The following is a 26,719-nucleotide window of genomic DNA, read 5'->3' as shown; positions in this document are numbered from 1 at the left end:
TATTCTGATTGGCTGTGGGTGACATAATAGGAGTTTCTGACACAGGATTGGTCTAACTGTAGACACTGTTACTAGAGCTGGTACCAGGTCTCACTTTCCACTACCTTTAGAATGAGGTTGACCTTGAATGTGAGTGCCTTTGACTATCGAAATTAAGCCACTGATTGTTTCTTGCTTGTCAGCTATGCTTATTATCACACCTGCGGCAGTGACTTGATTTTTATGATGTCATTATGAACCCCTTATAAATATGGATTGTTGATTAAAATTTGGATCAGTAATGAAATGGAAAAATAATACACAGAATTAATCAGTTTACTGGTAAACAGTGTAAGAATGTTCAAAAACATGTGGCCAACATGGGGAGGGGACAGAAAAAAAGGAGGTTGATGAAACTACAGATCTTATCCACAGCTCTCATTTAAAAACGATCCTTTTAATCAGCTTTTCACTGAAATCTAACAACAATAACTCTTTCACCACGAAACACCAACTATTAATACTTAGTCTTTATAAGCCTCCTAGGATCCTGTTGTGTTCATTTACCTAGGTGATGTACATCATCCTAAATTCTGCCTTTTCATTTTATATTACGATGTATATGTACAATACATATTTTTACATTGTCATTGTGTTTGTCATTCTTTTTTTTTTTTTTTTGAGACAGAGTCTGGCTCTGCCGCCCAGGCTGGAGTGCAGTGGCCGGATCTCAGCTCACTGCAAGCTCCGCCCCCCGGGTTCCCGCCATTCTCCTGCCTCAGCCTCCCCAGTAGTTGGGACTACAGGCGCCCGCCACCACGCCCGGCTAGTTTTTTGTATTTTTTAGTAGAGACGGGGTTTCACCGTGTCAGCCAGGATGGTCTCGATCTCCTGACCTCGTGATCCGCCCGTCTCGGCCTCCCAAAGTGCTGGGATTACAGGCTTGAGCCACCGCGCCCGGCCGTGTTTGTTATTCTTAATGGTCACAGCTGCCTGAACTAAACCTAAAGTCAGACAGTCAGGACAGTCTGGTGCTGGTGATTAGAGAAGGCTGGAAACAAGCTGTCTATTTGATCCCAGATAACGTGCTGGTGAGTCCACAGGCCAAGTCGGCACAGATAAAAAGTTGTGCACACACCTGCTGTGGATGCCGATAATAGTAACTTACATATGTTAAGTGTTATGTCTTAATTCTCCCAGCAGCCCCTATGAGATAGGCACTATTGTCTGCATTATATGTGAGGAAAAAGAGGCCTTTGTCGTAACTTGTCCAGGGTGACACACTGATAAGAGGCGGAACTGGAATCCAAAGCTGGGTCTGTTTAATTTCAGAGTTTGAGTTCTTAACCAGGTTTTCTATGCAATTGTGTTGCACCCCAGGACCTATTCAGTTCTCACCTCCCTTCAGAGATCTAACCACCTTCCACCTTAATAATGACAAATACATCTATTAATATGCATTAAAGTGACAGAAGCTTAATACTGAAACAAGATAGAGTGGATGCTGCCGGCGAACAGGAGCCCCAGAGACGGTCCTGTCCACATGGGGCTTTGTTAGTTTTCCTAGGGCAGAGTGGTGTGAAGGGCCAGCCTGCATTCAGTCTCTTCTTTGGTTCTGTCCTTTAGTCATCCTCAAAGTTTTTCAGACTTGAATGGGCACATCAGTGACCACACAGGGTCGCCTGAAGCACATATACGGTACTTGGTGGGAGACTCAAGATTCTCAGTGAGGCTGAGAGGTGGTGCTTGGAGTGATGTTTGTACAGAGTGAGAACTAATGAAGCACTGGGATAGAGAGCCCCATGGAGTTCAGCCCCTCACAGCCAGAGCAGGAGCAGCCTCGGAGTCACCTTCTGTACTGCTTGGCAGTAGGTGGGGGAAGGATAGGGGCTGCTGAGGAGGACGGGTTGATGCCTGTCCTCTGTTGCCCGAGCACAGGCAGGTGTGGCTGATCTGCAGCTCATTCTCGTAGGTTGGAAACTCTCCACCTAATGGCCAGCAAACGTAAGGGATGTTTCTACAGCTGGGCTAAGCAAGACAAGTCTGGAAAGTCTAGAAGTATTTGTTAATGGGAGATGAGCTGTTTCAATACTATTTGAAAAATATTTTGACTTAATTGCCTTAGGCACATTAGTCGGCTGACATGCACTCTGGTTTCCTTTGCTTGACTTTAACAGTTGCCAAGAATTTCTCTTGTTACAAAAGAGAAAAGTAGGACTCTAAGTATGTTCTGTTCCATGGAAATTGAGTCAGACTCATAGAATTTAGAGCCTTCTGGGAAATTCCTTGAAGACAATGGAGGAAGGTTCCCTCAGTTTACAGCAGAACCCCAGGCTCAGGGAGGTGAAGTGGGGAGCTCCGTCACTGTCATTTGAGGGCCATTTGAGGGCTGTGGTCCTCTGTGGAGCTCCTCCCTCTGCTGCCTTATGGCCTCACATGGTCTGTATTTTCAATGACTGATTAACTACTAACTGAACAATTGTCTGAATCCCAATCATCTTATCACTGTGCAATCCTTTCTTGACAGAGGTAGAGTTGAGTGGGAAATGTTCCCCCTCAGGGCCTATAGGCAAGTGGTTCTCCTCAGGGAACCATGGGGTGGCCAGCCCAGCCGGCCAGCTCAGGACCATGCCTGTGCCAGGATCTGGTATCTCTTAACCTTGCCAGTTTTGAACATGGCTCTGGGTTTCTTGCCTCTGTTCCTTTTCTTCTGCTCTCTCTTCCACTTAGAATGTACTCTCTACTTTGTCTTGGCAGGGCACCTCACGCGGGGCCCCTGGGAAACCTTCCACCATGCCTTCTCTTATTTCTCCCATCAATTCCTATTTTCCTCAGTCCCATTCTTTCCCCTGCACACACGTGTGCACACATACATGCACATATACACGTGCACACATGCATGCACACATCTTAAACCTGGTTTTTAAAAAATTATCTTCTTTGGGCCTCAGATGCCTTACCTATAAATAAAATTCTGATGTAAGATTACACTTGGCAAATTTACTGCCCTATATCAAGGTTAAGTCTGCTGATGCCTGTGTGAAAAGTAGTGTTTTTGGCTGGGGGAAATGGCTAATTTTTTTGAGTTCGCAAAGAGTTTTCTCAATTTTTGAAGAATTAATCTGAAATACCTTCCTCACATGGAGAAGCTGAATGGCCAGTGATCAACCTAGATGGAAGCTAGGTTGTCTAATTTACTAATATGATTTGAAAGGAATAAATTCAATGCTTTACAGTTTATTATAGCTAGAAAATACAGAGAAATGATTGTCCATATCAGTCAGTTTTTCCAAAGTTAAAATTTAGATCCTTGTATGGGAAACAGAGCAATATGTGTGTTATATACACTTTGGTCAGTGTTTTCTAAAAATATTTCAAAGACAAATGTTTTTATGCTGATGGAATGGGAAGGCTTCCTCAGGAAGCTATAAAACCCAGAATCCATAAAGAAAAAGATAGAGAGCTTCAACATCTCAAAATGTAAAACTTCGCATACTAAAAAAACCGAAAAACCCATACTATTAAAAGGCAAGTCAGTGATGGAAGGAAATATCTGGAACACACACAATGGACAAAGTATTAACTATCCTTGATAAAGAAGTGAATAACAAAAGTCCTTGGGCAAGAAATATGAATGACCAGTTAACAGGAGAAGCAAATGAAGGAAAAGTATGAAGTGACTATCAAAGCATTGAGATATCTTTTCCCTGCCCATTGAATGGGCAGAAATTTAAAATAATATTCATTCTTGACCAGGGTTCAAGACTGGTCATTCATTCTTGACTACAGGTGCCCACCACCATGCCCAGCCAACTTTTTGTACTTTTAGTAGAGACAGGGTTTCACCATGTTAGCCAGGATAGTCTCGATCTCCTGACCTCCTGATCGTCCGCCTCAGCCTTCCAAAGTACTGAGATTACAGATGTTAGTCACCGCGCCCGGCCCATTATTATGTTTTATAAACCTCCACAGGCCTTGTATGGTTGTGCTGAACGCATAACCTGGTTTTCAATGAGTTATTGTGAATTGAATTTGATTTTGTTATTTGAACCGTCTAGCAATCTATAAAGCAAAATTCTACTTGTATTGGTGCTTTCAAACCCTTTTCCTCTGGGATGTGGCACCCTTCCCAGAGTGGGCTTTCTTCATGGCAGGTAAAAGGTCTATGCGGTGGTGGAAGAGAGTGGACATGCTAGTTTCTTAGTCTAAACCCTGTGCTGTGTTGGTGGTGGTGCAGGACCCTGCTGGGTTGGAAGAGATGGTGAGTAGGGGCCTGGGAACCTAACAACTAATTGCAAAGGATTTCGAAGTTTCTTGCCGGTACTGAAGATAGAGTCTTGTCTTTTTCTTTTCTTTAAATGAAACTAAGGCTAGAGCTAGTTCATTATCTACAATATAATATTGATTTTTGTTTGTGAGGTGGAGTATTAACAGATTAAAATGGCTGCTGGCAATTCTCAGCTGCTTCATTGAATTTAAATGAATCAAGGGATAGCTATTAAGATGTACTTGAGATTTGTAGGCTAAATCAGACCTTCCTGCCCTGGTTGGTTTTGACCAGATTCACTGTTTGCTCTGTGGCATCAAGGCAGAAAAATACAGAATCTTGTAGCCTTTTCCCTCCTTTTTACAAAACCAACTCCTATTAAAAAACACACAGGTAAGAGGTATGAAGACATCCTCTGCAATAGAATGCAGCTTGCCTTTTTTCCTCTGCCAGGAGCTTTTGGATTGAAACTGTTGACTGACATAGCCCAAGCTAGCAGATGGTACTCATACATCAGATGTCCAAATGCAAGCTTGTTCAGAGGCAGCAAATGCCTAACAGGCTGAATTTTACAAAGACAAAGAATGTTAATAATGACCTTGAAGGATTAGGGATGGTCTCGAGAAAGGAAGCACACTCCACACCAGGCTTGCCCCTTCAGATGCTGTGTTACCTGCCTTGGCCTCCCAGCCAACATGGTGAAACCCCATCTCTACTAAAAATAGAAAACATTAGCCAGGTGTTGTGGCAGGTGCTTGTAATCCCGGCTACTCTGGAGGCTAAGGCAGGAGAATCGCTTCAACCTGGGAACTGGAGGTTGCAGTGAGCCGAGATCGCGCCATTGCCCTCCAGCCTGGGCAATAAGAGTGAAACTCCATCTAAAAACAAAAAAAAGATGCTGTGTTACCATGCTCACTGTATCTGGAGGCTAATTCCATTTTCAATGAAATTTGCTTTCTTCCCTCCTTGTCTTACCCTGTCTCTCATTCCTTCCTCCAGTACTTCCTCTAATCTAGTATATGAATTAGAAGTAAATAATATTAATGGCCACACTACTATTTGGCCTAGTGTGTTTGCTATGAACAAACAGGTGTTGTTGATAATTGAGTGGCCTGGGAGGAACCATCTTCTCTTTTTATGGCTCTGATTCTAGGACCCAAGGATTGAATTGTTTCAAGGACAGATAGAGCTAGGAAGGGCAGTTATTAGTAGAAAATGAGACCAAAGAAAAAAAGTAAAAAAAAAAGCCAGATTTGGTGAGATTATTATTATCTTGGAAGTAATAAATGCTAATATTGTATCTTGAAATGGCTCTTCATTTTTTATTATACAGTCTGATTTATTGTCGATTGGTTTTTCACGGCCTAATTAATGATGATGACCTTTTTGGGTGACTAGAAAGCAAATCAACTTCATTGCTGTTTTGTATGCTCGCTCTGACTCCACTGATACAGAGCACAGTTGGCTCCCGTTTGAGGCCTTTGTTTTGTATGAGTTAAGTTAGAAGGCAGCTACTCATTTGTAAACTAGGTAGAACAGAATCCTACATAAATTCTGGAGAGAGAAGCCCTTATTAGAGGCTTTCTCAGTCTTAGTGGGAGAGATGACCTTCTTCATAGGGATAGCAACCTTAAGGGAGGATTCTGGCAGAGTCCTTAGGAAGAACCCATCAGCAGAAGAGTTTGAGACATCCTGCTTTCTGGAAACATACCTGATCAAGGCTAAGGTTTAGAGAGCATTTGGCTCTAAATAGCCTCCCCCCCACCAGCTTCCTCCTCCCCACCAAATGTATGGGAGCATAAATACATTTACATCTATTATCTTAGAACTTAACCACACTGTAGTGTAAACTCTAAAGAACAATGTGAGGTTTTTGGATAGAATTGTTTTAGTTGGCATAAGTAGTTCGGAGTATTATTTCTTTGTAGTTTTGAAGAGTGAAATCTTTTAAAATTTTATATTATTTATTTTTTTAAAAATAGTGATGGGTCTCCTGTGTTGACCAGGCTGGTCTCGAACTCCTAGCCTTAAGCAGTCCTCCCATCTTGACCTCAATTTTTGCCTTTTTTTTTTTTTTTTTTTGAGTTGGAGTCTTGCTCTGTTGCCAGACTGGAGTGCAGTGGCGCGATCTCAGCTCACTGCAACCTGTGACTCCCAGGTTCAAGCGATTCTCCTGCCTCAGCCTCCCGAGTAGCTGGGATTACAGGCCCCCACCACCACGCCCAGCTAATTTTTGTATTTTTAGTAGAGATGGGTTTCCCCATGTTGGCCAGGATGGTCTCAATCTCTTGACCTCGTGATCTGCCCACCTCAGCCTCCCAAAGTGCTAGGATTACAGGCGTGAGCCACTGCGCCCAGCCAGTTTTTGCTTTTTTGAATGTAACTAACCTGCACATATACTGGCCTTCAAATTTTATTTTTAATTATGGTAAAATGCATATAGCAAAATTTTACCATTTTAACCATTTATAAGTTCAGTAGTGTTAAGTATATTCACATTGCTGTACAACCAATCTCCAGAACTTTTTCATCTTACAAAACTGAAATTCTGTATCCATTAAAAAATATCTCCCCATTTCCTCCTCTGCCAGCCCATGGTAATCTTCATTCCAGTTTCTGTTTCTATGAATTTGGCTACTTTAGATACCTCTTGTAAGTGGAATCATACAGTATTTGTCTTTATGTGACTAGTCAGCTTATTTCACTTAGCCTAATGTCCTCAAGGTTCATCCATGTAGTAGCATGTGACAGGATTTCCTTCCTTTTAAGGCTGAATAATACTCCCTTGTGTTTGTCCATTCATCTGTCAGTGGACACTTGGGTGGCTTCTACCTCTTGGCTATTGTCCAAAATGCCGCTGTGAACATGGGTGTGCAAATATCTTTTTGAGACCCTGCTTTCAATTCTTTTGGATATATAACAAACAACTTAACACCTTTAAATATACCCAGAAGTGGGATTGGAGGATTATATGGTAGTTCTATTTTTAACTTTTTGAGAAACTTCCATACTAGTTGTGCCATTTTACAGTCTTGTCAATAGTGCACAAATGCTCTAATCTCTGTACAACCTTGCCAACACTTCTTTTCTTCTTCTTTTTTAATTGTAGCCATCCTATTGGATGTGGGGTGATATCTCATTGTGGTTTTAATTGCATTTTCCTAATAACTAGTGATGTGGAGCATCTGTGCATGTGCTTGTTGGCCATTTGTATGTCTTTTTGGAGAATTGTCTCTTCAAGTCCTTTGCCCATTTATAAAAAAATGTAATTTAATTTTAAGTTCCAGGATACGTGTGCAGGACGTACCTATGTTAACAAACATAGATAAATGTGTGCCATGCTGGTTTGCCGCACCTGTCAACCTAGGTGTTAACCCCTACATGCATTAGCTATTTATCCTGATACTCTCTCCCTCTTCCTGCCCCCGTCTCCTGCCCCCTGACAGGCCCCAATATGTGTTATTCCTTTCTCTGTGTCCATGTGTTCTCATTGTTCAGGTCCTACTTATAAGTAAGAGCATGCGGTGTTTTGTTTTCTGTTCCTGTGTTTGCTGAGGATAATGGCTTCCAGCTCCATCCATGTCCCTGCAAAGGACATGATCTCATTTCCTTTTATGGCTGCATAGTATTCCGTGGTGTACATGTACCGCATTTTTTTTAGTCCAGTCTATCATTGATGGGCATTTGGGTTGATTCTATGTCTTTGCTATTGTGAATAATGCTGCAGTGAACATTTGTGTGCATGTATCTTTATAAGAGAATGATTTATATTCCTTTGGGTATATACCTAGTAATGGCATTGCTGGGTCAACTGGTATTTCTGGTTCTAGGTCTTTGAGAAATTGCCACACTGTCTTCCACAATGGTTGAACTAATTTATATTCCCACCAACAGTGTATAAGTGTTCCTAGTTCTCCACAGTCTCACCAGCATCTGTTTTCTCTCGACTTTTTAATAACTGCCATCTGACTGGTGTGAGATGTATCTCATTGTGGTTTTGATTTGCATTTCTCTAATGATCAATGGTGTTTAGCTTTTTTCATCTGTTTCATAGTTTTTTTGGCTGTATAAATGTCCTTTGAGAAGTGTCTCTTCATGTCCTTTGCCCATTTTTTAATGGTTTTTTTTTTTTCTTGTACATTTGTCTAAGTTCCTTGTAGATTCTGGATATTAGACCTTTGTCAGATGGATAGATTACAAAAATTTTCTCCCATTCTGTAGGTTGCCTATTCACTCTGATGATAGTTTCTTTTGCTGTGCAGAAGCTCTTTAGTTTAATTAGATTCCATTTGTCAGTTTTTGCTTTTGTTGCAATTGCTTTTGATGTTTTCATCATGAAATCTTTGTCTGTGCCTATGTCATGAATGGTATTGCCTAGATTTTCTTCTAGGGTTTTTATAGTTTTGGGGTTTTCCGTTTAAGTCTTTAATCCGTCTTGAGTTAGTTTTTGTATAAGGTGTCAAGTTGTTATTCGAGTTCTTTATATTTTTTGTATATTAACCCCTTATCAGATAAATGATTTGCAGATATTTTCTTCCCCTCCATAGGCCACCCGCATTCCTTGGCTCATGCTCCTTCCTCTCATTACTCTGATGTCTGCTTCTGTTTCACATCGCCTTCTCTGAGTTTCTGCCTTCCTTTTATCTTTTAAGGGCACTTGTGATTACTTTGGGCCCACCCAGGCAATCCAGGATAATCTTTCCATCTCAATCATATCTGCAAAATCTCTGTTGCCATGGGAAGTATCAGATTCACAGGTTTTAGGGACTAGGATGTGGACATCTCTGAGTGGGTGAGGGGAGGAGCATTACCTGCATACCACGTCCCTTATCTCCCCTGCCTGCCTTCACGGGAACTAGACTTATCTCTTTAGTGACTGAAGTCAATTTAGACTGTTCCTCATGTTTTCTTTTCCTTTCCAACCTTCCATCTGGTCCTGTTGTTTCGTTCTTTTCCTTCTCTTTCCATCTGCCTTTTCTTGCCAGCTCCACATCCACTCCTCTAGGTTAGGCATTTCTTACCTCCTGCTTAGGCTGCCAGAATAGCCTTAAAACTGGTCTGCTTGCCTGTGATTCTCCCTATAGATATTTTATGTTATGTTATGTTATGTTATGTTATGCTATGTTAGAGACAGAGTCTCACTGTTGCCCAGGCTGGAGTGCAGTGGCCCAATCTCAGTTTAACGCAACCTCCTTCTCCTGGTTTCAAGCGATTCTTGTGCCTCAGCCTCCTGAGTAGCTTGAATTACAGGCATGCGCCACCATGCCAAGCTAATTTTTGTATTTTTAGTAGAGATGAGGTTTTGCCATGTTGGCCAGGCTGGTCTCAAACTCCTGACCTCAAGGGATCCACCCACCTCAGCCTCCCAAAGTGCTGGGATTACAGACGTGAGCCACCATGCCTGGCCTCCCTGTAGATATTTTAAACTCATCTTGATGCATACTTGTAAAAACAAGTCTATGCCTGATAATTCCATTATCCGAAGTCCTTATTTTTCTGTCATGTTCCATTTCTGCTGGTCCTTATTCTTGTTTCCTCATCTGCTTGGTTACCTTTGGTTATGTTCTTACCATTCCTTGTATTTGAGAAAATATTTCTAGGAATAACTTGAGGCTTCAGATGAAAGTGTTTTGCTTTTGTGGGGAGATAATTTCTTCTGCCAGGTCCCTGGAGGTATTTCTGGTTCAAGATCACCTTGAAAGAAGCTCATGGTTGAGATTCCCTGGTTCTTTCAGAGGAGGCAAACCTAGGCCTCCAGTCTAAGTGAGGCCTGGTTTGCTCTGGTTCAGCTGTTACCAGGTAGTTGTAGTCCTTTGGAGTCCTGGCTCCTTGAGGAAGAGTCTCCAGTTGGTGTTCCACGCTGGCCAGCCCTGGATGTTGACTTCTGCTCAGGAGGCTGTTAAAGTGAAAGGCCGCCAGGTGTGGTGGCTCACACCTGTAATCCCAGCACTTTGGGAGGCCAAGATGGGTGGATCACAAGGTCAGGAGTTCAAGACCAGCCTGGCCAATACGGTGAAACCCCATTTCTACTAAAAATACAAAAATTAGCCAGGTGTGGTGGTGGGCACCTGTAGTCCCAGCTACTTGGGAGCCCGAGGCAGGAGAATCACTTGAACCCAGAAGGCGGAGGTTGCAATGAGCCGAGATTGTGCCACTGCACTCTAGCCTGGGTGACAGAGCCAGACTCTGTCTTTAAAAAAAAAAAAAAAAAAAGTGAAAGTGTCCTTTGCCAGGCTGGGCCGTGCTTGAGGGCAAGGTGGCTTCTCTAGAGCTCATCCCTTGGGGTTCCTGTTTTCTTTAGTTTCTGCACTGTTATTCCTTGCTCAGTTCTTGAAGCTTCAAAGCCTCACAGACATCTTTTTTTTTTCCTTGAGACAGAGTCTACTCTGTCACTCAAGCTGGGGTGCAGTGCCACAATCTCAGCTCACTGAAACCTCTGCTTCATAGGTTCAAGCAATTCTTGTGCCTCAGCCTCCCTAGTAGCTGGAATTACAGGTGTGAGCCACCGTGCCCAGCCGTTCAGAAATTTTTTTTTCAACGTATTCATTGTTAGTTGCGTTCAGCAGAATTGTGGGCCTGATAATGGAGCCTGCCTTCCCAGACACCAGACTCCAGACCTGTTTTTCCATGTTGCCTCCGCCACTCTCATCCAGTCTGGGACGGGACGGGATGTGATTAATTTTGCGTACCACTTTGATCATGTCAGACTTCTGCTTAAACACCTCTCCAGCAGGAAATGATACCTATGGGAGCCCGTCGACAACATGAGCTACAGCCCCCCTTCCCATCACAAGGCATGGGGGGTCAGTGTTAAAACCCGAGGGCTTTGTAGTCTGCTAGAACTATGGGAAAAAGAGACTGTTGAGAAGGAAGCTTTCTTTTTTGGCCTTTCAGTTCCTGAGGGCTGGAGAGAAGCTTGTCTCTTTTTTTGAGCCTGAGTATAATTGAGTTTCAGGAGTAGAGGGCAGGAGGCTAGCCATTTTATATGGTACCAGATTGTCAGATGGATAATGAGACCTTTCATTTCTCAATGCGACCAGTCACATGCTGCTGGTTGAGAACTGAGGTCTTAGCTTGTAAGCGAGCTGTCCATGATGGAGCACAGAGGGCAGGTACAAAGGCTGGGACAAAGCAGGAATAAAGAGCGTGTGTGACATGTTTGAGAAGGCACCCTGCCACAGCAGAAGGGCATCGGGCTTCAGTGTCAGGAAGCCCAAGTTGTCAGTGCTGTGCCTTTGGACAAACCATGTAGTCTTCCTGGGCTCAGTCAGGTCCTTCCTCTTGGCCTCGGCTGTCCTGCATGGCTGTGGCTGTGGGAGGGTCGGCTCAGTTGGCCTTAGCAGCCAGCCATTGGGAGGACAGAGAGAAAAGGAAGCTTGGAGTGGTCCCCAGAAGGAGGCAGAGGCAGTGACCACTTGATAGGTTGTGTAGAGTCCAAACCATGGCCTCTGGTTCTAGTACACTCAGTTACCCAGCAGTATGGGGCCTGGAAGCAGTCTTCGTTTATCTAGCCTAATCCCTTCATTTTGCAGATGAGCAAACAGAAGCCTGGACATTTTCTCGTCTTTAAAGAGCAGTAGTAATGCTCCGGCCTTGTGTGGCTTATTTTAGTAAAAATCTAGAGAAGTGGAGCCAGGCTTTGGTCAGTGTGGGTTTAGGGGCATTTACTATGAACCTCTGAGGCCACTATCTGAGTGAGCCCTGGAGGATAATAACAACAGTGAGCCAGAGCCTGCCCCCATCTGGCCACCTGACACCCAGCGTGGGTGTCACCTTTGGGCCCACCTTTGGCTCTGTCGGCCCAGTCTGATCAGAGGTCGCTTTACCTGGCCAGTCAGGGGGCCCAAATGTGTGGAGGATTAGGCAAGCAGGGCCCTGATGACCTCCACACAAAAAATAACTCTGCTTCCTGAGCTGGTGCCAGCTTTTTGTTCCCTGGGACCTGGCCTGACTGCTGAGACCGCAGGCTTCTGAACGCACTGCTGTTTTCACCCTTTGGCGCTAGACTGGGCCTGACTTTGCCCTTGGATTCCCAGGCCTTCTTACCCTCAACTGCAGACGGGCCTCTCCACTCTTGCCTTGATTCCTGAAGGACCAACTCACTCTGTTCAACCTCAGAATCATGCACTTTGTACTTGGGCTCGTGCCCGCAGTTACCTTCATTTACAGCCACCGCTGCGGGTGAAGCAGCCTCAGAACAGCAGAGCCTTACATACCATCCTTTTATGTTATGAAAGCAACTTAAATGAGTTTGTTTTTCAGCCCACCGAGAATTATCAAATACCAAACTTTCTTTTTAAATTATCTCTATAATTTTCTTTTTAAATTGCCCTTATAAAACTAGGTGATAGTTAAATGAAAAACATATGTTGCTTCTGGTATTTTTCTTCTTACTAAGCCTACAAACTCCTTAGCTTAAGATAACAGGGAAGGATTGTCCTGCACCCGAGACTGTGTTTTTCTGGCTGCTGCCAGTTCCTGGATTTAAATTGCTTTGTTGGTGGATAGAGTTCATTCCCTTTTCCTGGATTCAGGATAGGAAAGCCTGAGGGTCACAAATGAGCCTGGACAAAACTATGTATGGAAGTTTCTATGAGTAACTTCTCTCAAATATTTGATACTGAAAAATGTGTAGTTTCAGCTTGAGTCTATGTTGCACCTGGACCCTCGAATATAATTCTTGTCATCCTTGGAATATTTCCTCCTGCTAGTGATCCAGGATCACTGTTTCCCAAACCCTCCTATTCCCCTACCCGTTTTATGATTTCTCTTGTTGGTAGTATCTGTTGCCAGCATTTTGAACCTGAATATTTAGCAGAAGGCTTAAATTAGGAGCTCTTCAAATTAAAGAAATAAGCAAGCCACATAATGTTGATTGCGGTAGATTACCTGTAAGTGTGTTGTGTTGGGTTGGATACAGTCACCTGTAAACATAAACATGTAGGGTTTTAAATTTGGAAAGGACTGTAGATCTAGCTCCATTTTACAGACGAAGATACTGGGACATCGAGAGGCCCTGGCTTGTTCAACGTCCCACAGAGTCAGCTGTAGAAAGACAAGTACTGGAGATCCTATGTCCTGGGTCTAAGCTGGGTGCTCTTTCCACTGCCCCACGATGCCCCTCTTGTCTCAGTGGCCTCCCACTGCTGCCCACATCCACACTGTGTCCTGGAAACAGGATAAAGCCAGGTGGCTGCACACACCATGCCCTTTGCCATCTTCATGCCCTTGTCCCTTCCCTCTGCCTAATCATGCTCATCCCACTACAACTCACCCATCAGTTCCAAAGACCTGTTGGGTGTCTCACCTCCCACACAGGTGTCATCCTCCTCAGAACTCCTGAAGTGTGCTCTGTGTTTTGGCTCTTTTTACGTGGTCTCAGTCCAGGTGTGGTCTTAATTTTTACGTAATTAGGGCTCGCGCCCAGTAAATGGGCCATAAACGAATAAAGAGAGTTGGAATGTACCATGTCACAAGGTCGGCATGGCATCTCATTTTGCTGCCCAGCTTTTCAGGTGTCTGATTTTGTTCCAGCTAAGCTCCAAAAGGGCGGAAAGCATAGCTTCCATGTCTCTCACCAGGGTCCTTGGTAGAGTTCTTGGTTGGTGGTGGGTTATAGCAGTGATACTTCATTTTCCTGACATGGGAATCTTGCATTCAGTTTAAAATATGTTTGCTTTATCCTGAAGCCTCAGAATGTGGCCATGTCTTCATGGCTGCCTAAATACTCTGGTCTTATGGTACCTACCATTTGAGGAGGCCAACAGGTCATGGCAATTAGTTTACAGATTTCCACATTTGGATACTTTGCTACTTATTTGCCATAGCAGGAAGTTGGGAGATGCAAGCCAAATAATTGTTAGGATTGCTGTGAAAATTGCAGTGAAAGCAATACCCCTCCTGGGTTAGCTTGTTACTGCTAGAAGACTCCTAGTGAAATTTTTCTTCCAAGATCCTCAAACTCAACAGGATGCTACATTTTATCCTATTGGACTTCTGAAGCAATGCTGGTAACATCATATTGTTCAGGTATTTCAAGGCTTAAGATAGAGAATTGTTGGTAGGAATTAACCAGTTAAAAGGGAGGAAACGATTACTCAGGTATTGTGAAGTAAGACAGATTGTATGGCATTTATAACATTGGTTGTGTCGTTTGCTCGTAAAAGAGTGCCTAACTGGAATGTAGTGAAAATTAAACCATTAAACCCATTGAAGTGAAAACCAGTGGACATCTGCCAAGTAAAAGCATAATCACCACTTAAACAGCTTCATCTGGGCTCCTATCTGCACATGACAGTGTCTCCTGTGGAGAAACTGCTCTCTGACTTCTGGCTTTCTCACTGTTTTCACAGAGCCTGAGCCCATGTGAAGCCGGCAATGACAAGTCTGAATGGTCGCCATGCCGAGAAAACCACTGACATGCCAAAACCATCAGCCCCTAAAGTGCACGTGCAGAGGTCCGTGTCCCGAGATACCATCGCCATTCACTTCTCGGCATCCGGCGAGGAGGAGGAGGAAGAGGAGGAGGAGTTCAGGGAGTGGTTTGAGGAGGGGCTGGATGACCAAAGCATTGTAACAGGGCTGGAAGCCAAGGAAGACCTCTATCTTGAACCCCAGGTTGACCATGACCCCGCCGGCCCTGCTGCCTCGCCTATTCTGGCAGATGGACTGTCCGTGTCCCAGGCCCCTGCCATTTTGCCCGTCTCCAAGAACACTGTAAAGCTGTTGGAGTCCCCTCTTCCAGCAGCACAAGTATTAAGTACAGTGCCATTGGCTCTGTCCCCAGGGTCGTCTTTGTTGGGGCCCTTAGCTAGCTCTCCCAGTGTGTCATCCCTTTCTGAGCAGAAAACCAGTTCCTCCTCCCCACTGTCCTCTCCTTCTAAGTCTCCCATCCTCTCATCCAGTGCCTCAACCTCCACCCTTTCCAGTGCAAAACCCTTCATGAGCCTTGTGAAGTCCCTGTCGACCGAGGTGGAGCCAAAAGAATCCCCACACCCCCCAAGGCACAGGCACTTGATGAAGACATTAGTCAAGTCTCTGTCCACGGACACTTCCCGGCAGGAGTCGGATACAGTGTCCTATAAGCCACCTGATTCCAAACTAAACTTACACCTGTTCAAGCAGTTCACACAGCCCCGAAACACAGGTGGAGATTCCAAAACTGCACCTTCTTCCCCCCTGACTTCTCCCTCTGATACTCGTTCCTTTTTTAAAGTGCCCGAAATGGAGGCTAAAATTGAAGATACTAAACGACGCCTTTCAGAAGTCATCTATGAGCCTTTTCAGCTCCTTAGTAAAATTATAGGGGAAGAAAGTGGCAGCCATAGGCCCAAAGCCTTATCTTCAAGTGCTTCAGAACTCTCCAATCTGTCCAGCTTGAACGGGCACTTGGAAAGCAATAACAACTACAGCATCAAGGAGGAGGAGTGTGATTCTGAGGGGGATGGCTACGGAAGTGATTCCAGCATCCCCAAAAGTGACCGCCCAAAGTCCACTGATGAGCCTGCAAGAGAGATGGAACTGAAAAGTTCCCAGGGGAGCAGTCTGAAGGATTTAGGCCTGAAGACAAGTTCTCTAGTTCTGGAGAAATGTTCTTTGTCTGCCTTAGTGAGCAAAGAAGATGAAGAGTTTTGTGAACTGTACACCGAGGACTTCGATTTGGAAATGGAGGGGGAGAGTAAAGTCGATAAGCCCCCAGATGTTCCTCTCAAGCCGGAGGTGCTCGCGGAAGATGGTGTGGTCCTTGACAGTGAGGACGAGGCGGACTCGGCCGTGCAGCACCCGGAATTGCCAGTGAAGACGTTGGGCTTCTTTATAATGTGTGTCTATGTGTACCTCATCCTCCCCCTCCCCGACTATGTGAGTGGACTCTTTCTGGGAATTGGCCTTGGATTCATGACTGCGGTTTGCGTGATTTGGTTTTTTACACCACCAAGTGCTCATAAATATCACAAGTTACATAAAAATCTGCGACACTGGAACACAAGATCTCTGGATATCAAAGAACCTGAAATACTGAAGGTAAGCCCCTCCCCGGGAGCTGGCTAGTACACACACTTCTCACATACAGCCGTATTTTAGATCTGACTTGTTTTTTGGTTAGCTGTTAAAGATTTTTGCACAAGCCATGCTTTTTAAGACCTGGGGGCCACTTCAGTCTCCAGGCACCCAACCAACTGATCTGGTAAACCTCATTCTAACCGAAGCTTTGCAGATTCACAGAGTAGTTGCTGAAAGATCTCTATGACTCTGGAGAGTAGTGTTTACATCAGTTCCTGTTCTGGTCTGTTTCTAAACTTGCTTGGAATGTGCTACTTGCCGAGCATTTGTAATGGCTGAATCTGTTAGGGTTCACTATTCTTGAGACCTTGAAGAAGGGTTAAATACTCTCTGAATTGCAAGAGGAGGGAAGGAAGAAGAGAAGGCAAATTAATGTCAGCTGTCGGCCCTTGCTAGTGCTCCTTCCTCTGCACAGTGGGGAATGGGATGGAGAAAGAGATGTCACCTTTCACTGCATATCAGATGTCAGGCTTTTGGGCCTCCTAAGGGGTACCTGGGACAATTCAATGGAAAGCAGGGACAATTCAATGGAAAGCAGGAAGAAAGTATTAAAACATTCATCTAGCTGTCTAATCTATCGATTGAGACGGAGTCTCACTATGTTGCCCAGGCTGGTCTCAAACTTCTGGGCTCAAGTGATCCTCCTGCTTCAGCCCTCCAAAGTGCTGGGATTACAGGTATGAGCCACTGCGTCCAGCCTAGAACTTCTATTTATTATTATTATTATTATTTTGCATATTAAAATTTCTGGTTGTGTGTATACACACTATAAAAGTACACAATTAGAGCTTATATAGTTTGTAAGTTATATGCAGCCACACATTTATGTACAGTATCCAAGGGGGCATTGGTTTCAGGACCCCCCAAGGATACAAAACTCTATGAATGTATAAGTCCCTTATATAAAATGGCATAGTATTTGTATTAATATATAACCTATGTTCATTCTCCTGTATACTTTTAAATCATCTCTGGATTACTTATAATACCTAATATAATGTGAATGGTTATTATACTGTATTTTTAAATTTGTATCTTTTTTACTGTTGGATTATTATTATTATTTTTTTTTATTTCATTTTCAATGCAAGGTTGATTGAATCCATGGATACAGAGGGCTGACTCTATATGTTTTTAGAGATAAGGTAGAGAGCCAGAAAAGTTTAGAGATCACTGCTTTATAACAGTTATCTAATTCAACTTCACAACCATCTAGGGGTTTGATGCTTCCAATTTTACACATGAGGAGATTCAGGCTCTGAGAGAGGTGGTCATTGTCCAAGGTTTCTTGGTACTTAATAAGTAATACAGGCCAGGCACGGCGGCTCACGCCTGTAATTCCAGCACTTTTGGAGGCTGAGGCAGGCGGATCACTTGAGGTCAAGAGTTCAAGACCAGCCTGGCCATCATGGTGAAGCCATGTCTCTACTAAAAATACAAAAATTAGCTGGGCTTGGTGGCATGCACCTGTAATCCCAACTACTTGGGAGGCTGAGGCAGGAGAATTGCTTGAGCCTGGGGCTGAGGCTGCAGTGAGCTGAGATTTCGCCACTGCGCTCCAGCCTGGGTGACAGAGTGAGACTCTGTCTCAAAAATAATAATAATAACAACAATAATAAAAGTAATAGAGGTAGGATTTGGAGATTTTGTATGTGCTCTTCCTGCTTTTCCCATGACACCTCTGTGGAAAGTTCATGCCTAGACCTGCCTGGAGAATCCCTTGTATTATAGGAGATGTATGAAAAGGAGAACTTGGTTTCCCCGGAGCAATTTTGAACCTTAATTATTGGTTTTAATCTTTAGCTTTTCAAGTTCAAAGCTTGTTTGGCTTCTTGGTTAGATTAAAGGTATTATTCTCCCGTCTATTTAAGTGAGAATGCTCTAAAAATGGCAGCATGATCTCTCTTTATTGGAAAAAAAAAAAAAGCCAAGGGTTGGGGAGAACTCTTTTAGGATCCAAAATAATATTTGTTTTTAAATTTCATTGACTTTTTTCCTTGTTCAAAGGAAATACATGGTTAATGTTTTAAAAACACAGGAAACCCAAAGAAAAAAATATATATTTTTGATCACAGTAGTGGAAGGGAATTACAGTTAATGATTTGGTATATATCCTAGTTTTTTGGGTTTTTAAAATTTCTGCATATATGAAGATATACATCACATACGTGCATACTCACCCACTCTTTTTGTTTTGATTTAATAGGATCATATATTTTGCAGTCTGACCTTTTTTCTTTCTTTCACCTGGCAATATGTTATGACACTTTCTTCTTTGAGAGAAGCTGATGTTGAGTCTTGTGGATGTGACACCCTTAAGCTTAGCATTAATAAATGAAGTGTAGCAAAAATGACTCATGCGTGGTTACTAAGCTTTTTTTGATAGGGTGGTGCTGTGACTACCTGAAGTACATGCTCTCCGAGTAAGTTAGTGCTAACTTTAGCAAGGAAAAATTGCACTTATACTAAATTCCAGTACCTAATGACTGAGTGTGGCATTCAGTTTAAACTGATTTGAGCACTGACTTGTCTTAGGAAGACTTTAATTTTATTTTTTATTTTATTTTTTTTTTTGAGACAGAGTCTCGCTTAGTTGCCCAGGCTGGAGTGCAGTGGCGCGATCTCGGCTCACTCAAGCTCCGCCTCCCGGGTTCACGCCATTCTCCTGCCTCAGCCTCCCGAGTAGCTGGGACTACAGGCGCCCGCCGCCTCGCCCGGCTAATTTTTTGCATTTTTAGTAGAGACGGGGTTTCACCGTGTTAGCCAGGATGGTCTCGATCTCCTGATCTCGTGATCCACCCGCCTCGGCCTCCCAAAGTGCTGGGATTACAGGCGTGAGCCACCGCGCCCGGCCGGGAGACTTTAATTTTAATCCAGTCAATCTTTAGTGTTTTTTTTCCTACCCTCCTCTCACATGTAAATTCTTTAGTGTCAGTCCAATCACTGCAATATGTCAAGAGTTTACTAACTACACAGGGTGCTGATGGAATGGGATTTTAATGTTATGGCACAGCCTGGTTGCTTTGATCCAATCACTGGAAGAATAAAGGCAACACTATGATACTGAGTACTGCAGTGGGCTAAGTGTTGGGTATATTATCTTATTCAATCCTCATCACAGCCCTATTCAGTTAGCGTATGTATATGTACTCATGCAGATGGAGGCCCACGGAAGTTAAGTTATTGCCCAAGGTCACACAGCTAGTGAGTGGTGGAGCCATGTAGGACAGTGTTTTCTTTTAAGGAAGGTGTTTTGCCCACAGTGGCTGGGGTGAATGTATTTGCATTTTCCTTGTAGAGAACAAGTACTTTAATGCTTTCATAGACTGACACCCCTAATCCAAGCAAATTGTCGTAGACTGAGCATTTATTCTTCCTGATTGCTGTTTGATCAACTCTGATCACTTTGGTAATTCTTTTTTCATTCTTAGCCTTAACTTGTTTAGAATGGTTTCATTACTAAAGAGGAAAAGTATATTTTAGCCTGAAGTCTTGTTGGATATGCAGTGCTGTTTTTAGAAACTGGGCTGAATGCATTCTCTATTTAGAAAAGGGACACTACTCTGAATTAGAAGGGTATGCTGTCTGTTACAAGCTAATTTCAAATGCAAATGTTCTTCGGACTTAGTTAATTTTACTGAATGGGAGAATATGCTCTTGGGAACCATTTTTAAACTATGGCACTTTAAAATATTTATCAGCATTGACATTAACCTTAGGACCCAAGTTTATTGTTACCTGTCTTCCCTAGTATGCCATAAGCTTCATGAATGCATAGGCCGTGTCTATCTTGTTCATCTTGTATCCTCAGCACCTGCCATGTATTAGGTATGTGATAGGTAATTGTTGGCTGAATGAATGGGTAGATGAATGAAGGAGTGAGACTTTGTCAGAAAATGTAAGCAGTGAGTTGGTTTTGACCCTGTCATCTCCTGGTGACATTGTTTTTTAAAATAAATTCCTGGCTGGGCACGGTGGCCCACACCTGTAATCCCAGAGCTTTGGGAGGCTGAGGCAGAAGGATCACCTGAAACCAGGAGTTTGAGACCAGCCTAGGCAACATAGCAAGATCCCATCTCTACAAAAAATTTAAAATAATTAGTCAGGTATGGTGGTGCATGCATGTGGTCCCAGCTACTCAGGAGGCTGAGGTGGGAAGATCACTTGAGTCCAGGAGTTTGAAGCTGCAGTGAGCCATGATATCACCACTGCACTCCAGCCTGGGTGACAGAATGAGATTCTGTCTCTAAAAAAATAAAATAAATCCTTGATACTTGCTTTAAAAAAAAAATTAGGGTTTGATAGGAATGTGATCTTTTAAGAAAATGAAAATAATGACTAAAAAATAAAGCTTTTGACTGGGCATGGTGGCTCATCCCTATAATCCCAGCACTTTGGAAGGCCAAGGCAGGCGGATTGCTTGAAGCCAGGAGTTCAAGACCAGCCTGGGCAACATAGTGGGACTACCATCTCTATAAAAATTTTGTTTAAAAAGCAAAGTGTAGTGGTGCAGCCTGCAGTCCCAGCCACTTGAGAGGCTGAGGCAGGACAATCGCTTGAGCTCAGGGGGTCAAGGCTGCATTGAGCTGTGATCACGCCACTATACCCCAGCCTGGGCAATGGAGTGTGACCCTGTCTCAAAAAAAAAAAAAAAAGCCAGTAAAGCTTTTCCTAGGCCTTTTTTCTGAAAATGGACAAGCCAAGACAGTCCATCTTTAACAGGATTTGAAGCTTGACATTTGTTAGTTAGAAATCGACTGGTGACAAGTCTGCTCTCCTGTCACCAGTGCTCATGCAGTGCTGCCCACCTGAATGCAAAGGGAGTAGTAGAAAGGCAAATACTGGCCAGGCACGGTGGCTCACACCTGTAATCCCAGCACTTTGGGAGGCCGAAGCGGGCAGATCATGAGGTCAGGAGATCGAGACCATCCTGGCTAACACAGTGAAACCCTGTCTCCACTAAAAATACAAAAAAATTAGCTGGGCATGGTGGCGGATGCCTGTAGTCCCAGCTACTCGCTGAGACAGGAGAATGGCTTGAACTCAGGAGACAGAGCTTGCAGTGAGCTGCGATCGCGCCACTGCCCTCCAGCCTGGGCTATAGAGTGAGATTCCGTCTCAAAAAAAAAAAAAGGCAAATACTAAGTGGAGGATTGGAGAAATGGGCAGTGATGAGTTCTAGATTTCCACTCTGCCTCCAGGTTGATGGCTTTAAAGTGATGCAGGAGATAGGCCTTGGTTTCTTTATAAAACAGGCCTGTGAACCTGTTTCTAGGACAAGCCAAAAGAGCCACTTCTTGAAAATAGTTTGATTTCAGGGGATAAGTGAGCTGGTTTGAATTATTTTGTGTACATCTGATCCAATTTAGTTGGTATTTACAGAGGATGATGCAGTTCTTGAGGGAAGGTATAGAAGCCTTTTTAAAAAGCTCACTAAGGCCGGGTGCAGTGGCTCACTCCTGTAATCCCAGCACTTTGGGAGGCCGAGGCGGGCGGATCACGAGGTCAGGAGATCGAGACCATCCTGGCTAACATGGTGAAACCCCATCTCTACTAAAAATACAAAAAATTAGCCGGGCGTGGTGGCGGGCACCTGTAGTCCCAGCTACTTGGGAGGCTGAGGCAGGAGAGTGGCGTGATCCCAGGAGGCGGAACTTGCAGTGAGCCGAGATCATGCCACTGCACTCCAGCCTAGGCAACACAGCGAGGCTCCATCTCAAAAACGAAAACAAAAAACAGAAACAACAACAACAACAAAAAAAGCTCACCAATATGGGAGACTATAGTACCTTCCTGCGATCAAGATCTCTAAGACAGGCCCAGCCCAGGACTGAGATCCCACATACTTTATGCCCTAAGTGGACTCCATGTATGAGCCGTGAACCAGTCAGGCCAGGAACTGGGTGCTCAGGGACTGTTTTAGGAGACCATGTGGTTTTGAACCTCTGAGCCATGTAAGTTCTCACTGATGGGTCCAGGAACTGCTTGCAGCCAGACTGGACTAAGAGTCTTGCTCCTTTACTGGTTCCATGAACAGTTCAAGGAGCATTGCAGTTTTTCTTTTGTGTAACTTCACATGATAAGGAAAGACTGGAGAAAAGGAAAGCTTTTGTGTACTTTTTCAGTGCAATTTTTTATTCTATCCTCACTGCAGACATATGTATTTATATATGATGCTGCAGGAGTGATGCATTTATGGGATGATAAACCAAAAAGACCAATTTGCAGCCAAGTAGTAGCTAATCTCAAAGACTGTTGTGTTGTTGTCTAGGCCTTATGGTACTCCACCGTCTCCCCCTCTGAACCCAGCTGATCAGCAGCTGTACTGTCTGGAATATAAGTAAAAAAGAGGCTGGGTGTAGTGGCTCACACCTGTAATCTCAGCACTTTAGGAGGCCGAGGTGGGTGGATCACCTGAGGTCAGGAGTTCAAGACCAGCCTGGCCAACATGGTGGAACCCTCCCATCTGTACTAAAAATACAAAATTAGCCAAGCGTGGTGGCAGGCGCCTGTAATCCTAGCTACTTGGGAGGCTGAGGCAGGAGAATTGCTTGAACCTGGAAGGTGGAGGTTGCAGTGAGCTGAGATCACACCACTGCACTCTTATTGCCTGGGCAACAAGAGCGAAACTCCATCTGAAAAAAAAAAAAAAGTAAGACCTCTATGTGGCCAAAGAGCTGTCACAAAGTCCACAGAAGAACTCTTAGGACCTCCTCCAAAGCTGCTCTTAATATATTGGAGTTCATAGCTGATGAGATCATGAGAAGCAGCAACTAGGAGAAAGGTTGCCACAGGCATTCAACAGGAAGTGGCATGTGAATGTGTGAAACCAAAGGCCAATACCAAAATGTGAGAAGAAGCTCACAGGACTTAGAGCATGGTAGGCTGGGCAGGTTAACTCAAGGTAGAGAGCCTCATGTGTGCCACAGACCAAGAGCATCCCTGTAGTGACACCCCCTGTGTGGTAGCCTTCTGGAATTCTTATGTTGGGTGACTGGCTAGATGCCCTAAGCTGGGGACCTTGGGAAAGGGTGGGTTTGGGCATGGGGAAAATGAGGCATTTAGAGTCAGCATACTGCACTTGGCATGTTTGCTTAGCCAAATCAGATGGTCCCTTGCCCAGGAGTATTTTTAATTCAGAGCCATTCCTGCTGCACACTAACTTTCTACATGTTTATAACGAAAAGCTTCCTGAAGATTTCATAAAGGTCTTGGATTTATGTTTGAGTATATGGCTCAGATGCAATTTTGAATTATATTCTTGAGCAAATTCTTTATCTCAGATTTTTAAACCAGCAGCAGCATACTGGTTTCCAGAGTGATAATCCGTCTCTTTTTTAAAGATAGGGCCTGCAAGTTTGACTAAAATTATATTTAGGCCATTGCAGAGACTAATAGAAATGAATTTTGGAGAACATTTTTTTCTTTAGGTTGTGTCACATGTAGATAATTAATAAGAGGGATAGGTTTTAAAAATAATTAGGTTCCCTGAATGTAGGCTTTGGTTTTGATATATAAAAGAATAATTTTGGGGGGAGGACATGATCAATTTTGCGAAGAAATTCCAATTTGTAAAGTTAATCTCAATTTCATGAAATTCTTTCACGAAATTAGAGTAAGCAAGTCTTTAGGAGAAAACGGCCAGTACATGCAGCCTGCAGCCCAAAGAGGCTTGGATTGCTTTTTGTTGGTCTCTCATAACCCTCGGTAGAATAAGGACAAGAAATGTGAGTGCATTTCTTTCTACATTGTACTTTACTGAAAATATCCTGCCCCTATAATGAGTTACCTGAGTTTTTATGTATGGTTTTTATAAATATGGCTATTTCCCCAGTGCCCCTTGTTGTAGAATAGTTTTCAGGTGAGACGTTTGTTTGTATGTTTGTTTTGCCTCGCTCTGTCGCTCAGGCTAGAGTGCAGTGGCACGATCTTGGCTCACTGCAGCCTCTGCCTCCCGGGTTCAAGCGGTTCTCCTGCCTCAGCCTCCAGAGTAGCTGGGATTACATGTGCACACCACCATGCCTGGCTAGTCAGACGAGATGTTTTGATGCAGGCAGCCCTCACTTACTAGAAGGTACTCCTTGTGTTGAAGTTGGAGAGGCAGCTGTGTGGAACATGCTTCCTGAATCCCATAGGAACAATATGGTTAAGGATGTCAGGTAGTCCCAAAATGACTTTTTTGAACTTTCATTTTTAAACTTTTTATTGTAGAAAATATTAGATACAGACAAAAATAGAGGCAATAGTAAAATGAACTCCCCATGTGCCTGACACCCAATTTCAACTATTGTCAACATTTTGCCAGTTTTTCACTCAATTCATTAACTTCCGTAAGCATAGCTAAATTGTAATTCTGGTTACTCATATATAAGTACAGTTTCTAGCATCCTGAAAATGCCTCCGAACTCTGTAAGAAAAGTACCAAAAACATCGAAGACTCTTATTGTAATTATTGTTCAATAATCAACTGTTAAGAAGAGGTTTGCTGTACTCCAAAGATGAGTTTGCCAGCAAGATGATTCTAGGGCATGAGCATGTTTTTGTGTGGGTGCCCAGGCCATAGTTGTTGACTCACTGTTCTCATTCCGTCGCTTCTTTCAGTGGCATTCAAATGGGTTGCAGAAGACATTAATCAAGAAGAAAATAGTAAAGTTTCTATCTGTATGAGTCTTTGCTCTTTCTAGCTAAGAAAGTAAATAAGCCTTGCTGATATTTAACATACAGATGACCACATATTGACTTTTGGCCAAAAACCTTGGAAATTATTAGTAAGACTCTGAAATATGGATTTACACTCAGGATCATCAACAGTGATCCTCACCTTGAGTGTATGTGTTGTGCCTTAAGGTGTCAGCTGAAGGTAGTACATAGCTGTCATACTGGAAAAACTAAAAATTATCAGAAGGATAATTATCTCATCTTTTGCTCTTTATTTCTATTCTGTATACTTTTTATAAAAGCTGTATATATTGGAACATGTGTATAACGTATAAGTAAAGGTATATGTTTGTACATACCCAAAAAGTTGTTTGATAGAATGTGTGATCTGAAAAGTGGCAGAGGCTACTAATTTATTTGCTTGCTGATCTATTTATCTTACAATTTTAACCCTTGTTATTATGATTTAACGTTTATCATGTATTAACATAACTCAGACCTTGGTCATTTCAGTGGTTCATCTGAGATCATTTTACCTTTCTAATTTGAGTCCACCTTATCTCCTGTGCTGTTACTGTCTGCCAGTGCATTATAATTTCACAAATGTTCTGTGGCCACCTCAGTTTGGGAGATTCTGCACTGGAGGATAGGACAGCAGGATAAAGTGGCTTTAGCCCCGACTCCAGTGCTTCTAGTGTCACTGCTGGGAAGGTGACCTTGAGGCAGGCAGTTGGAGGATGTGGACTGTATTGATGGCACTTCCCTCCCCTACTGGGCTTCCTTCCTTCCTTCCTTCCTTTCCTTCCTTTCCTTCCTTTCCTTTCTTTCTTTTCTTTCTTTCTTTCTTTTCTCTTTCTTTTCTCTTTCTTTCTTTCTTTCTTTTTTTTTTTTGATGTTCTTTATAGTGTCTTTGAGCAGCATTTATTTTCAATGCTGGCTTTCTGCTTAAGGCTATCATTTATAGTATGAATTCTGGATGTCTGTGGGTCTGCTTGTCTTTCATGGGTAAAATCAAATTTGTATCTCAAGACTTATAAGGTTTATTAGACTGTGCTGCCCCTGCCATATTCTCAAACTCCATGATCTATGATACTGTGTTTATAATACTGATGATGCCAGTTCTCAACCATTAATACATCAAAAAAGGTTTAGGCCTCGTAAAGACAAAATCCTGCTTATGTTTTAGTTTTGGAGACAGAGAGTAATTACCTTTTTATGTGCTTCAGAGATGATTTTCAACAGGAGTGTCCTCAGGCCCTGGCTCTGTTCTTGTGTATAGGATTTGCTCCTTCCCTGATATACTTGATGAAGGAATGATACAGGGATCTGAATGACAGGTGGCCTGAAATGCCAGCACAGCCACATGTCAGCAGGGGTGAAAACATGCTGCATTGTTACTGCTGTCAGCCAGGCATGCGGCGCCTGAATTCTCATCACTTCCTCGGGCTATAGGGCTGGCACTTTTCTCTGGTGAGCTCAGCATCAAGCTGAGCAGTAGAGCATTGGCCTTGAACTTCTGATTGGCCCTGTAACTGAAACCACGGTAGTAGTTCTTCCAGACTTTATTATTTGCAAAAGGTTAATTGTAGCTTTTAATCTTCTAAAATATTAAATGGGCCCCTTTATAGATTGTGGTTTTGTACTTGCAGCCATACATGGCTTCTAAATCCAGCAGAGAATTGAGAGAAACCCCTGACCTTTTACAAATGCCATCACAGGACCAGTCTGTGGGCCAGACAGCTGCAGCCTGGCTGA

The 26,719-nt window shown here is 43.3% G+C and overlaps 1 protein-coding gene across 9 annotated transcripts in view; it reads left to right on the top strand.

Moving 5' to 3' along the window:
- The window catches only part of TEX2 (testis expressed 2), a 125,261-nt gene that overhangs the window by 40,787 nt on the left and 57,755 nt on the right, over positions 1-26,719 (top strand). For 8 of the 9 annotated variants that reach the window (XR_004179482.1, XR_004179481.1, XM_031657687.1 and 5 more), the window contains exon 2: positions 14,599-16,267. Coding sequence is in view for 7 of the 9 variants with exons in the window: in XM_031657687.1 (XP_031513547.1) it covers positions 14,624-16,267 (1,644 nt within the window). In the remaining 2 variants the exon portion in view is untranslated. Of the gene's footprint in view, positions 1-961; positions 2,419-14,598; positions 16,268-26,719 lie in introns of those variants that run through there. The other variant, XM_031657683.1, reaches the window with a different exon arrangement.

Source organism: Papio anubis, chromosome 17 (assembly GCF_008728515.1).
Source record: "Papio anubis isolate 15944 chromosome 17, Panubis1.0, whole genome shotgun sequence".
NCBI lineage: Eukaryota > Metazoa > Chordata > Mammalia > Primates > Cercopithecidae > Papio > Papio anubis.
The sequence above is the reverse complement of the archived record's forward strand: the minus strand, read 5'-3'. Positions and strand labels throughout refer to the sequence as shown.